Genomic DNA, 13,429 nt, shown 5'->3' with positions numbered 1-13,429 from the left:
TAACTCTGCTGACAGTCTCCAACACTGTTGACAAGCCAAAGGAACAGCTGGATACTCCCCTTCATTTTTCAGTAGTGCTGTTGTTGATCACACTAGAAGGCTTCTACAAGAAGCCTTTTCTGCATTATTTATGAGGCAGTTCAAGAATTGCTCACAATCTGTATTCAGCCTTTCTATCTAAACCTCCTGTTACAGATGCCAGTCCCTGCAGCCAAGAACATGATGGATATCCCTTCCCAACCCCTTCACTGCTACTTATTGCTTAACCACCAGAGCCAACATGATCTCCAAGGCTTTAATACAAGAGCAAAAAGCAGATTACTCAGGCTCAAGAGCATGTTTGGATTTCTCCATATCAGATACTCAAGGTTCTGGGATAGAAGTGTGAATGAGCTCACTTTTCGGGAGGCAAGGAACTCCATGCCTTTGGCCACTTGGAAGCTGTAGCAAATCAGATCCTCCAGAGTCAGGGGCCTCTTGTACAGATCCTCAGCATCTAGGAGAGATCACAGACAGGGCAAAACACTGGAGCAACAGCTCCAGATCTCGGTGGCACTGGTGCCTCTGGCACTCTGTGACCCCAGCCCTGCATCTGAGTGTCAGTAGGAGAGATCTCTACTGGAGCTGCAGCTCTGGGGTAGGAACCACTGATCCAGAGGCAAAAGATCAGATGATTTAAACAATTCTAGTACACATTATCATGTCGTTCAGGCTATGGGGAAAACAGCACCGGGGATAGGAGTGAAGAAGACTTTACAGAGAGTGAGTGAGGAGACTGGGAAGAGAGTGGCCTCACAAACCTTCTGGTAAAACATTGCTATTGCTTCTCTCACACAATAGGAGCAGCTTTTCTATGCAATTCATCACTGCCAGCCTCTTTCAGTGAGAAAGTTGGAATGGGGAACAGGTAAGAGGAAGAATTTACAACTTTGGGAACAAACCAAGCTGTGTCAGGGCTTGTAAAGTGTGTGACAGCATGTGTGGCACTGGCCAAGTAACAGAAACTTTTACAAGAAAAGATTGGGATTAGGTGGGTTTTGTTTACCTTCTTCATCATCTTCTGAGTCGCTGTAACTCTTATCCTCAATAAATCCTGAGCTGGCAGAGCTGCCTGTGCTGGCTACACTCTCAAGGCGCCTCTTGATCAGTTCAGTCAGGTCACTGTTGGACTCATCCAGACTCTTCTCTGCTTGGTCAGAGTTTTCCTGGGACTAGAAATAGCATAAAACTCATTTGTAGCTTTGGTTGATGCAACGCCTGAGGATTCAAACTATGGAACAGAATGGCATATGGAGAAAATGTCCTCTGCAGACGAGCTCCAAACATGTTTGAACATGATGTTCCCTGAAGAGCAGAGCTAAGGAAGCCTGGTTTCCTCCTAATACAGAACCTCCCATTTCACTGATTGCAATGTTGCCCCAGAAAAGTGAGCTGGGAGCTGGCTGGGGGAGACTGAGAGGTGAGCAGAGAGATACTGTGGTTCTGTGCCTCTTGCTTTCTTGGGAAGGCATCATAGACCAATTCAAGGCATGTGCATGATGTGCACTATGTGTCTGTCTCACCCTGTCCTGAGGAGAGAGACAGAACCAGCCCCTCAATTCATCAAGGAAACGATGGTGAGAAAGAAATTCTGAGGGCCTGTACCAGGAAAATCTCCTTCACTCACACAAAGTACCTCACGTACTTCTGTGCCTGTACACAATGGCTACAATAATAATAATAATAATAATAATTATGGATTCATCTGGGAAAATAATCTTGGGAGGCTCCAGTTTTGGGCAGGGCTGGGATCAGAGAGCCCTTTCCATGCTGTATGTTCACAAGGAGGAGGCAGTGCCATTCCCTCCCCAGTGCTGACTCCTGGTCTCCTGTGTCCACCCCCTGTCCCAGCCCAGGCTGTGCCAGCACAGATCTTTGTGTGGATGCAGAGAACTGTTGGAAACCAAACCATTTGGTTAATTGTAGTGCAGACATGTCCTTGATCCAGGTCCCTGCATCCAGCACAGACCGGGCTGGCACGGGGGAAGGGACAAACAGAGGATGGGAATGAGCAGATGGTGGAAGGATGAGCTGCTTTTAGTGGGGGGCGTGGGGCTGGAAACAAAAATCCCCAAACCAGGCTTATGTTTTGGAGGGTTCACCTTCTCCTAGTTCAGTTGAGGCCAGTTTTTCACTACTACTTGTTGCCCTCCTTGAGCTGGGGGTAATTCCCTCTCTCCCTCTTAGGTGCACCACAGTGCTTGGGTATTTGCAGCTACTTCAGAGGAGGATGGGAGTGAGACCCTGCAGACGAAAACATTTTCTTTTCTTGCTCATACAAATTGAAATGTGGTGAGAAAATAAAGTACCCACAGAAATGCCCAACAGTGCCAGTGCAGAAAAATCCAGCCTGTGTCCATGGTTGTTGATTCCCTGCCTTGGGACTATGAGAAGTGTATCATTTTCTTACCTTGCATGCAATGAAATCTCCCCGTTTCCCTCTTAAATAGTTGGACAGATTTCCATATTTGCAATATTCCACTATGACCATTAAAGGACCTAATAAAGACAGTGAGAATCAAATGAGTTTTGAATCATTGCAAAGCACATAATTCTAATTTATCCTCCCAAAACCTCTTCAAAATAAGTAAATACTGGCATTCTTATGACACAGAGGAGAGAAGTGACACTTCAGAAGGACACAATTAGTAGGGATGTGGAGAGAAGGGAACACAGTGCTGATTCTTAGTTTTAGATGTTGGCATTTATTCCTTATTTATCAAATAGGAAAATTCAGGATGATCAACAGAATGTCCAGTCTCAGATGCTGTGAAGGTTGGTTTTCTCTGTGCATAGTCCATAGCATGGAGCAGTTTTCATTTTCTCTGCTGTCTTCCCAGTTGTTTGTTTTGGGTGGAGCTGATGCCATCAGAGGAAATAAAAGTATGCAGGGCCATAGGCAGATCTGAATCAAAAGTTGCAAAAACACTTAGTCTGAAGTTTTTGGAAGCCTCAGTTTCTTCCTTTCTTATTTCTGTGCAAACTACTGTAGATTTAGTGCAATTGCTGCTTTTGTACAATTATGCATGTTTTTAAGATCTGCTTGAAGTGCTTTTATGTTGCAGTGTGAGCTATTAGGGGAGGGAAAAGCTGCATTCTCTACCTTTGGCAGAATCACTGCTTTTTGTAATCACCAAATGTAAGACAAGGTGAAATCACAGGACTAGGATGTGTATAGACAGGGATTACCATCCACCCTAAGCTCTCAAATTTTCATGTCCAGAAACTTTTTTCTGTGGAGAACACAGAAAAGTCTGTAGTTCAGACTTAGGAGCTTGAACTTCAAAGGAAAAGGGCTGGGAGCTGCACTTGGCCTTGGGGAAGGAGAGCTCTGGGCAGGATTCCTGACTGGATATATCTGACCTGGGCACACCGAGCCTGGACAGTATTGACTGGGGAGGATGAGAGGGGGAAAGGAGGGAGCAGTGACCCTGGGAGAGCCTGGCTGCTGCATCCCTCTGAGACAGGGAGAGCACCTTTTGGAAGTAGATGGTCCCATTAACAGGGAGATGGTGAATCCCTGCAGTGAGAACCAGCAGCTTGCCCATGACACTGTATTTCTGCCTGGCTCTGTACCTGCACAGCCCCATGGCTCTGCTGGGCTGAGCACACACCCTGGGGCTGTCCAGGAGCCCCAGTTCCTGCTGACTGCAGCTGGAACATGTTCAGCCCTGGGAAAAACCACAACTGCCCCAAATACGAGCTGCCAGTGGTGCCAGTGCTGTGCCCAGCTCTGCAAGGCTCCAGAGCTGGGATCTGGCCCTGCTCAGTTCTGAAGACCCAAACTCAAATATCCCTCATGGGCACCCTGAGAAAATGTAGATTCCAACAACAGCTGTGAAGCTCCACTTAGTGATTTATTCATGTTTTTGAAATGTTTCCTAGACATGGCCTCTCCGTATTTTTTTTCCTCATTGTGAAGCATATACTGTCCATTAGTTGTAACTGCTCAACATCAACCCCGCCAAAGTGTTAAAAATCTGTTATTTGTTATGATGTTAAAATAATATATGTGCATACTTAATATCAGTGTTCACCAGGAATACTGTTCCATGGTTACACAAACCCTGTCAGGGAAGGAGAGTGAGCTGTGTTCTGCAATGGCTTTTTAATGGTAACTCCAATCCCTGCCTGTCTCCAGAGCTCAGGGCTCTTTTCCTTTGGTCTGCACTTGCATTGCTCAGAGAAAAACAAAGCAGTGCCTGCCTGGAGGCTCCTCCGTGCCCTCTGCTCCAAGGACTGCTCTCCAAAGGCAGCAGAGGCTTTTCCTGGCACCTGGCAGGGAGGAATGAGGGTCATCTCCCACCCGGAGCGCAGCTGGGATGGAACAGGCTGGAGAATGGGAAGCGGAGGGCCCCCTGGAAGAAGGTGTTTCTCAGAGTCTTAGATAAGTCCCTGAGCTGTGTCTGGCTGAGCAAGGGGAGCTCTGGGGCTGAGTCGGTGCTTTGGTGAAGAACTTCTGAGCCCTCAGTCCTGTGGCCACGTTTGAGGCACCTCACTGTCCTGTCAGGGGAGGAGAATCACCAGCACCCCTAATGTTCCTTCCGCTCTACTCATAGTCCCAAGCAAAGGCTCCTGGCTCCTGCCTCTCATCACAGAAGATGGAGTTGGAAGGGACCCACAAGGATCACTGAGTCTAGCTCTTAAGTGAATGGTCCATATGGAAATCAAACCTGCAACCTTGGTGTTTTTAGCACCATGCTCTGTCCAAGTGGGCTGAACCCTAAATCCCTCCAGCTGGAGCTGCCCATCCTCCCATACAAGCTTTTGGGGTCTGCAGTGCTACAACAATTCCTGCAAGTTCCCCATCCCTGGTTCCCAGATTCCAGCAGTATCTGTGGCTGCTGGTTGCTCACTGCTCCCTGAGGAACTGGGAGCACCTTGCTGGAGGGAAGATTTCTGCCCTGGCATCCAACAAAATCTACCTCACTGAGGTTTTCTTTGTCCCCCATGACTGAGCATGTTCTTTGGGAGATTGATAGCTCAGATGGCCACAGATGTGTGCACCATCTCTGGCGCTGTTTCCCCTTAATTTATTTCACTCTGGGGTTTTTCTTCTCCTCGGGTCACCTCAATCTGTCCTTTGGGGGTGGTTTTGAAGGTTCAGGGTCAGCAGTGAAGAGCTATCCTTGAGAGCTGCTGCTCCTGAAGTTGAAGCATGGTGAGAGACAGGGATGGTGATGTGGGAAGGGATGTTGTAGTGACAAAGGGCTAAGATTGATGGAGCCCTTTGTTTAAGTGCACTTTGCCACAGACCCTTTGTATGCTGTCAGGCCAGTCCTGCCAGCTCAGCCCTGTGGAAGTCCATGCTGTTGTTGTGTCCAGCTCAGATCTGCCCCAGCCTTCCTGCAAACCAAGCAAAACCTGCCCCTGTTTGCCCAGAGAGGGCGAAGTGACTGGGAAGGGAGGAGGCCTCAGTGAGCCAAGCGCTCAGCCTGGTGCATCCTCCTGATAAGGCAGGGGAGGAGAGGCAGGAGAACCTTTGAAATGAACAGGAGTGCCTGTCGGAACAATTGGGCACCTAACTGCAATTCAGTGTCCTGCCTCCCTTCAGGCCATAATCCCTTTTGTAAACAGGCTTCCAGGGAAAACAGAGAAGTGACACTATGGGCTGGGAGATGTTCAGAACCCTTGATGAGATGAGGCCACATTCTGCAGCAGCAGAAGCTCCCCTGTGAGCAGAGAGCTGGAAATGTTTGTGCTTGCGTTAACTACAGACTTGGACTCCACCTCGGCACATCCCAACACCTGTGTATCTGAAAAGTGTTCCTTTGCTCCTGATTTACTGAAGACTTCTCACCTCCAGCTTTGGTGCAGGCTCCCAGCAGGTTGACTACATTCAAGTGATGTCCTATATGGATGAGGATCTTCAGTTCAGACATTAAAGCCTTGCATTCATTAGTAGTTGCACATTCTGCTTAAGATAAACAGGAAAAAAATCATCTTTACACAACAGGATATTTTGAACAGGACACAGCAAGATCCTGTTTATACTTTGAAACAAAACCCACCCAGGTTACTTGTAATATCTTTGCTTTTCAGACTCAAACAGATAATAATTCATCCGTTTCATTGTCTGCTGACCTTTATGAAGTGGGATAATACTTTATCTTTTGGGTGCCTCTTCCTTTCTCAAGCTTGGGTTATGGAGGGTTACTGTTCCTTCCCCCAAACCAGATCCCTTTGCAAGGACTCAATTTTGCAAGCTTAGCAAAGGATCAGCCAAGCCCTCCAAGCCCCCACAGCCCATGGGAAGTGTTCCTCCATCTCTCCCATGGCTGTGGAGCTCAGCAGGACTTTGGTACAGTACCTCAGTACTGAGCAGCTCTCCACTGCAGGGGATGGAGGAATCCACATTGTGTCCCAAAATGTACAGCACTACTAAATCCCAGCCCTGTAAGAGCTTATCAACCCTAAAATAACTTTCCAGCAAAGCTGGAGGGGGCATCTCTGTGTGTGAACCATGACCTCGACACTCAGTGAAGCCCATGCCCAGTCACACTGTCCTTTAGGGCAGGAGAAGGTTGCCTTGTTTTCCCTGCCTTCTATCCAAAACTTCCATAGTGTATTTTAAGAGAAGGGGCTGTGTGCCTCTGGTTTTGCCTTTGAATGATGTAAAATTTAAATATGAGGAAACAGTTACGTAACAGATAATTTGGTGTGACAAGTGTAACTTTATGTTTGCAGAATCCTCCACAAACAAATTTTTCCCCAAACTGTGTCATGAGAAGGAGCTCTTCCAAGCCCAAGATTTCTCCAGTCAGCAGTGTTTGTAGCTGGGTGTGTACATGGGTGATATCACTCCTGAATTCCCCTGGCAGGAGATGGAACACACACCTGGCAAAATCTGAATGGTGCAGCCTCACAAGTGTCTCAGATAATCTTGCCCATTGAATTTTAGCCTTCAATCCAGAACAGATACCAGCCCACTGCATGGAAATGACACACAGTGCTGGAATTGCAGAAATGCAGACATCTCCAGAGCCTTTTTTCCCCCTGAATGGATTGACTGACACTAGAGAATCTGCTTTATTCATGAAAGTGATGAATTATGGGCACGTTAGTTGGGGAGGGACAGATGAGAGCAGGAGGCAGCTGCCTCCACTGGGGGGAGGGAGGTGTAAAATGATGGGGGATCTGGCAAATGGTTTGCTGAATATGTGCTGGCAGGGTAGAGCTGGCATGAGGATCAGCTGGGAAGCACAGCATAGAAGGGAATGAAAACCCAGGGCTGTCCAGGGCAGTAAGTTTTGTATGGAGATGGGAATGTCTGGATCAGGAGCTTCTAGGATATTTCAGGGATTTCAAGATGGACATGGGATAGAGGAAACAACATCAGGAGAGATGATCTGAAGGTCTGCTGACTAAAGTAGAGAAGGGAGACCAGATTCCAGGGAGTTCCAGACAGGTGATAAATGGATGCTTTTGGAATTTCAGAGAGACAGGAAGCAGCAGAGCATCAGGAGAGGCAGCTGGACACAGAAGCCAAATCCTGTGGCAGCAGTGCCATTGCAGGGGTTAGTAGTGTCATGCAGCAGTGATGGAGCAGTGTGGGCCAGGAGCAGCCACCCAGTGAGCATGGATTGGACTTTGGGAAACACCCTCAGTGAGCAGTTAAAGACCCTGACCCAGGCAGGCCATGCGCATTTATTCCCATGCTGTCTGCAGAGCTTTGTGTGTAAATACAATATGGAAGAGCAGTCCCCAGGTTCCCCCTTCCCACCACCGAAGGGTAAAAACTTTCCTTAATTTTAATAATTGCAAGCAAGATGTCTCTAATTCACTCCCTTGGCATTGCTTTTCTTCCAACCCCTTGAACTGTTCTACATCTGTAAGGGCTGTGATGGCAGCTCAGATCCAATTTCAGCCTACCTCATGTAATTACACTCCGTAAGCTGTTTCCCTCCTAACCCCCAGACCTGGAAGCTGCTGTTTCCCTCCTCTAGGAATACCAGCCTCAATCAGCAGCGCAGCACGGAGCCCGCCTGTCATTTCCTCCACGTCCCAGCACTGCAGGATGACTAATTGCTCCCACATGGAAACCCACTCCCTCCTGAACACAATGAGCTGGGGAGCTGAGAACTGGAAACCTCATTGCCCGCAGGTCCCCCGAGGAGTCTGGGGGGGATCTCAGAGGGATGGATGTACCTTTGAGCATTTTTACGGCAACTGTTTTGCAGGTTGAAGATTTATCAATGCCAAAAGCAGACGCCTCCACCACCTTCCCAAAAGCACCATGACCCAGTGTTTTACCTAGAGGAGCAAGAGTCAAGAGTGAGCCCAGGGGACCAACAGTCTGGATCAGGAGAGAGGGGAACATGCAACCTGAGCTGTGCAAGAGATCCCAAGCACGACACACAGCCCGACAGGCACAGAAGCTGGATCACATATTGCAGCATATGGATATACAGGGGGGGATTTATATCCATATGGCTTTGATGCGATACAGGACGGGATAGAACAGAGGAGAATAAATCAATCTGCACTCAGCTGAAGGCAAGGCTGATACATACACATGCCCACAAGGTAAAAACATTGCCTAGGGCTGTCCTGAAGCCCAAGAAAATCAGAGTTTGGGTGGATTGTGGATCCCTGATTGCTCAGGAATCATGGAGAGAGCCAGCTGAGGCACTCAGGCAGTCACAGCCCTTTAACCCTTCAATAGTTGACATTGATTTGAGGGCAAAGCTTTACTAAATGGAATTTCAGATTATATTTTATGTTCTCTTCCATTTGAATTATCATGCCCGTGTTACCTGGTGTGCTCTGAGGGCTCTGACCCCCAGTGCAGCAGAGTGCACTGGGCATCACGGATAGTCTATGTCCCACCATCATCTCAGCTTTTGTGATTTTTGTCTATCTCCTTCTTCCATGTTTTCCAGCTGAAGCCCCAAGAGCATACACAAATACAGATATATTCCCCGCACTCCTCAGATCACACAGATGTTACTGTTTAGCTATACAAACACAATCTGCTTTTTACATTTCCCTGCTCCATCAGCCAGTAAGCTGAGCTGGTAGAAGAAAATTGGTTCATTTTTTCATGCTAGCTCTTTACAACTCAAAGCCAAGTTCAGATGGTCAATAAGGAATTGATTATTTGATGAATTGATAGGTTTCTTCAAAATAAAATTCTCTGAAAGACTGTGACCTTTTGGATTGACTTCTCTTCCCATTTTCCTCTATGGGAATGAAACCATACTTTCAGCAGGGACAGCACCTGGAGGTACCTTTCTTCTCTGTCGATAGTTTGGCTTCACTTTTCCAAGGCAGAAAAAGAGGTGACAGCTATTTTGACATAGTCAACATCTTTCCTTTCCTTACCAAATCCCTTGCTCCACCCTCCATTAAGGACGATTCTGAGCTTTGTGATCCTTGATCCAAGGATGTAGTACCTTGGCACTAAAGGATAGGCTGCTCCTGGGTTATACAACAGATCCACTGGAATTGAGGACTGTTAGGAATCCTCCTTCTCCAAGAAAAGCCCCAAAGCACTCACCCAGCCTCAGCCTGTCCCTTGGGAACTCCCACTTGCTGCTGTCGTAGGGAAGGCGGTCACACTGCTCGTCAAGAGGCATCTCCTCCGGATCCATGATAATGGACAGGTATCCTGTCTTAATATCTGTGGCATCGGGCTACAAACAGGGGGTGCAGAAATTATTCACAGTGTTTACCCTGCAACTCTGACAGGAGAGAGCTGTGGAGGCTGAGGGATGTCTGGGGAGTTCCCTGCACTACAGACTTAGCTCTCCAATTTATTCTGAACCATCACTCCAGCCTCCTGCCTCTCCTTATTTTCCATCAATGTTTATGTGTGCCTGCCACTCATGGCTGTTGGGAAGAGTCACTGATTGATGCTAGTAAACACTCTGAGGACACAAAATTGCTGCCTTCTACCTGTCTCAGTGAAAGGAAATCAGTGCTTTTCCATGGGAGCTCCAGGAGTTGCTCTTCCTGGTGCACTAGAGAGCATTTTGCCATTTTTATAATTTATATATTTTGTTTTGCAGTCTTGATTCTCCATAGCTATCCACTTCATGGCTATTGCTTATTACAATTTAAAATGGGTGGAAAGCTGGTGGAATCTGCTACTTCTGATGCTGCAAAGAGAGAAATTCTGCTTGGATGGCTCCAGCGAGGGGACTGGCATGGGGGTAAAATATAACAGGAAATTCAGCATTGTCCACAGCTCAGTTAAACTGAGGTCAAGAAGGAGAACGTGAATTTAATCACTGTATTTGCAATAGGAGGGGAAATCTTACTCAAATGTTGGAGACCAGCACTGGGACTGTAGTTTGGTAAGATTTAGAAGAGAGAGCTGTGCTTGCCTCGCTGTTTGCTGTTTGGTTCAGGAAAAACAGACCTAAATTCCTTGGAACTTTACTGCAAGTTTACTTTCCTGAGTCACAAAAGGGAGGTGAAAGAAGAGCAAGACTGGCAGAACAAATAAGCTGTGTGGTTTGAGCGCATTTCCAGGATCTTTCTTGAAACAGGGCCTCCTTTAATATCTGTGTTTCAGAAACAAGTGCTGAAGTCAAGCCCTCATTTTAGAATGTCTAGGATTGTTTTTTTGTTTCTTAATCTCACAGGCCAGTTTGGCTCATGAAGAGGGAGGTGCCTGATTTTATGGTACCAGAGGAGTGGGTAGAAACCTCACAAGTGCAAGGGATGTCTGGAGAAGTCAACGGACTGCCAGCAGAAATCTTGGGCTGAATTTTATAGGGACATTTTGCCCAGTTTTCTACCATCTGTCCCAAACATTCAGCCCTGAACTCTGATGTTACGCATTAACTTGAGTCTGATCCCAGACTTTGTGCAATGTAGGAGCTCTTACTTTTCTCAGTTTCCTGATGAAGAGGGTGAGGAGGAGCCAGAAGAGAGTGGCAGCCAGCCCAGTGCACACCAAAATGATCACTTCGATGTTGGATTTCTCCTCAGAGCCTGCAGGTTAAATGTACAACCACATGATAAACACAGTCCATGACTAAAGAACAGTTCTCCTCAGTCCCACAGAACATCTGCACTTCCCTCAGGCTGGGCCTTACCTTGTATTTTGATGAAGGCCGACGTGCTGTCCTGGCCTAGCTCGTTGGATGCCCAGCACTCGTAGAGCCCCTCATCATCCTTCTTCACCCTCTCAATGACTAGAGTGTTATTTTCCATGGAAATTCCTGTTGTAAGGAATTTTAGTTAATATTGGCACAGTAACCTACCTGCTTGGAAGTGCTTTCAGGAGCCAGAGAACTGAAAGACAGTTCCCATCCATCCAGATCTGGCACGTGCTGGTGTTTGGAGGCATTTTAACCCTGTGCTCCTCATTCTGGTCTGGCAACAACATTTCCCTGACATTTTTTTCTCCTCAACAACTATATAAATTTCTTGGGGGTCATTTAACCAAGAGCAAATGTGGCTGTTAATTTAGAGCGGACAGAGCCCGAGAAAACTTCTCTGGAAGTTAGTGAAGGGATGGGAGGACAGGTTGTCTGATAGCAATAAGGTACAATGGGGAAAAAGGGAACTCGGTGGAACTACTGGAGAAAGATGACATCTTGGAGGCTGTGGAAAGCGAGGGACTTCTAACACGTGGAACATGGAAATCAGGTTATGTCCATCCCTGGAAAAATCATTGTGTGGAGCAATCCTGGACTCACAGGCAGCCAGGGGCTAGAGTGGAGTGGGAAGAGAGAGGTTGCCTAGATATGACCTATGAGACTTTTCTACATTTAATTTTCCAAGTTTAATTTTTCCTGACTTGTGGCATTACACCAAGAGCTCATCTGTTTCATTAAGGACATGATTGGGGCAGAAATAGGGAAACGGGTCAGGCTTTGAATCCAAAAGGGAAGGACATTTTGAATTTCTGAGTGTTCTGCCTGTGAACCCTGTTGCTGTTAACAAGAGCACTGCACAGAACTTGCCATGCACAGTGCTGAAATATTTACCCTGAGGTGTTTTTTCCAAATATTTTATTTATGTTTCCATTGGATGGATGAGTTACAAGCTTGTCCCTCCAGAATTATTTATAAAATTTCAGTAGCTATAAAGAGTTTCTCTCAGAACATTCTGATCTGAATTATGGATGATCCTAGATTTCCTACCTAGTCCAGGATGCAAAATTAAAGTCACAGGACCAGCTACTGACATGGGATCCTCCATGATTTATGGGAGATCTCAGGACATGCTCTGCTCTGCACTGAGGCAGCTTCACCTCAGTTCTGGGGGCAGTTTTGGGCACTACAGTGTAAAAGGACATGAAGCCATTAGAGAGGACCCAAAGGAGGCCACAAGGATGGGGAAGGGTCTGCAGGGGCCATGTGAGGAGCAGCTGAGGGCACTTGGTGTGTTCAGCTGGAGGAGACTGAGGGGAGACCTCACTGGGATCTTCAACATCCTCATGAGGGGCAGGAAAGAGGCTCTGATCTCTGCTCTGTGGGACCAGGGACAGGACTGAGGGAACGGCTGGAGCTGTGTCAGGCAGGATCAGGTTGGATCTCAGGAAAAGGTCCTTCCCCCAGAGGGTGGTTGGGCACTGCCCAGGCTCCCCAGGGCAGTGGACACAGCCCCAAGGCTGCCAGGGCTCCAGGAGGGTTTGGACAACACTCTGAGGGACAGGGTGGGATTGTTGGGGTCTCTGTGCAGGGCCTGGAGTTGGACTCAATGATCCTGATGGGTCCCCTCCAACTCAGGATATTCTGTGATTCTGCGACAGAGCTGAGAAGGAGCTCCAGGCTCAGGTGAGGGAGCCCGTAGTGGCACTGTACCTGTCCAGTTCTGGACCAGCTGAGCTGAGAGCACATCCCCCTTCCTGTGCTGGGGGAGATCAAGGATGGGGCATATGCACCTCACCTCTGGGAGGTGACTGCTGCAGTATGTCCTGCTCGGGACATCTGACAGCCCAGCCTGGGGTTGTCAGACCCACCTGACAAGCAGGTACACTGTGTATCTCCGTTTTGTACCCAAGTGTTGTCTCCCCAGGCTGAGCAGCAGTGCTCCCTGATTTACCAATGCCGTGCTATGTGCAGGCTGCCAGGCTCTGCACACAGGAGCATCCATGGGCAGCCCTTGGAATGCAACTGCTTTCCTTGACCTCCAGGGCCAATGTGGAGATGTAACAGTGCCCTGATATCCTGGGATTTTTGTGTGTGTGTGCCCCGAGGCTGTGGGTACCATCCTGGCTCAGCCCTGTGTTGTGGTGACCCTGTCATCCATTATCCCATATCCCACACAATTCCTCACCTGAAGCTACTGAGATGGGGTATCCATTCTTCCTCCACGTCACCTGTGGCTCTGGGGTCCCGCTGACCCTGCACTCCAGCAGGATCTTCCCGCTGATGTTGACCTCCAGGTCCGTGAGGTTCTGGATCACGAATGGCGCTGCCTTTGCTGCAGC

The 13,429-nt window shown here is 47.8% G+C and overlaps 1 protein-coding gene across 1 annotated transcript in view; it reads right to left on the bottom strand.

Annotated features, from left to right (window-relative positions):
* The window catches only part of LOC116793766 (vascular endothelial growth factor receptor kdr-like), a 132,785-nt gene that overhangs the window by 25,171 nt on the left and 94,185 nt on the right, over positions 1-13,429 (bottom strand). The window contains exons 14-22 of the mRNA XM_032701846.1: positions 13,276-13,422; positions 11,085-11,210; positions 10,874-10,980; positions 9,539-9,674; positions 8,188-8,292; positions 5,840-5,956; positions 2,450-2,538; positions 1,046-1,211; positions 399-496 (exon numbers count right to left, since the gene is read on the bottom strand). Coding sequence (XP_032557737.1) covers positions 399-496; positions 1,046-1,211; positions 2,450-2,538; positions 5,840-5,956; positions 8,188-8,292; positions 9,539-9,674; positions 10,874-10,980; positions 11,085-11,210; positions 13,276-13,422 — 1,091 coding nt within the window. The remainder of the gene's footprint in view (positions 1-398; positions 497-1,045; positions 1,212-2,449; positions 2,539-5,839; positions 5,957-8,187; positions 8,293-9,538; positions 9,675-10,873; positions 10,981-11,084; positions 11,211-13,275; positions 13,423-13,429) is intronic.

This window comes from Chiroxiphia lanceolata, chromosome 14 (genome assembly GCF_009829145.1).
Source record: "Chiroxiphia lanceolata isolate bChiLan1 chromosome 14, bChiLan1.pri, whole genome shotgun sequence".
Lineage (NCBI taxonomy): Eukaryota > Metazoa > Chordata > Aves > Passeriformes > Pipridae > Chiroxiphia > Chiroxiphia lanceolata.
This window is presented reverse-complemented; position numbering and strand designations above follow the sequence as displayed.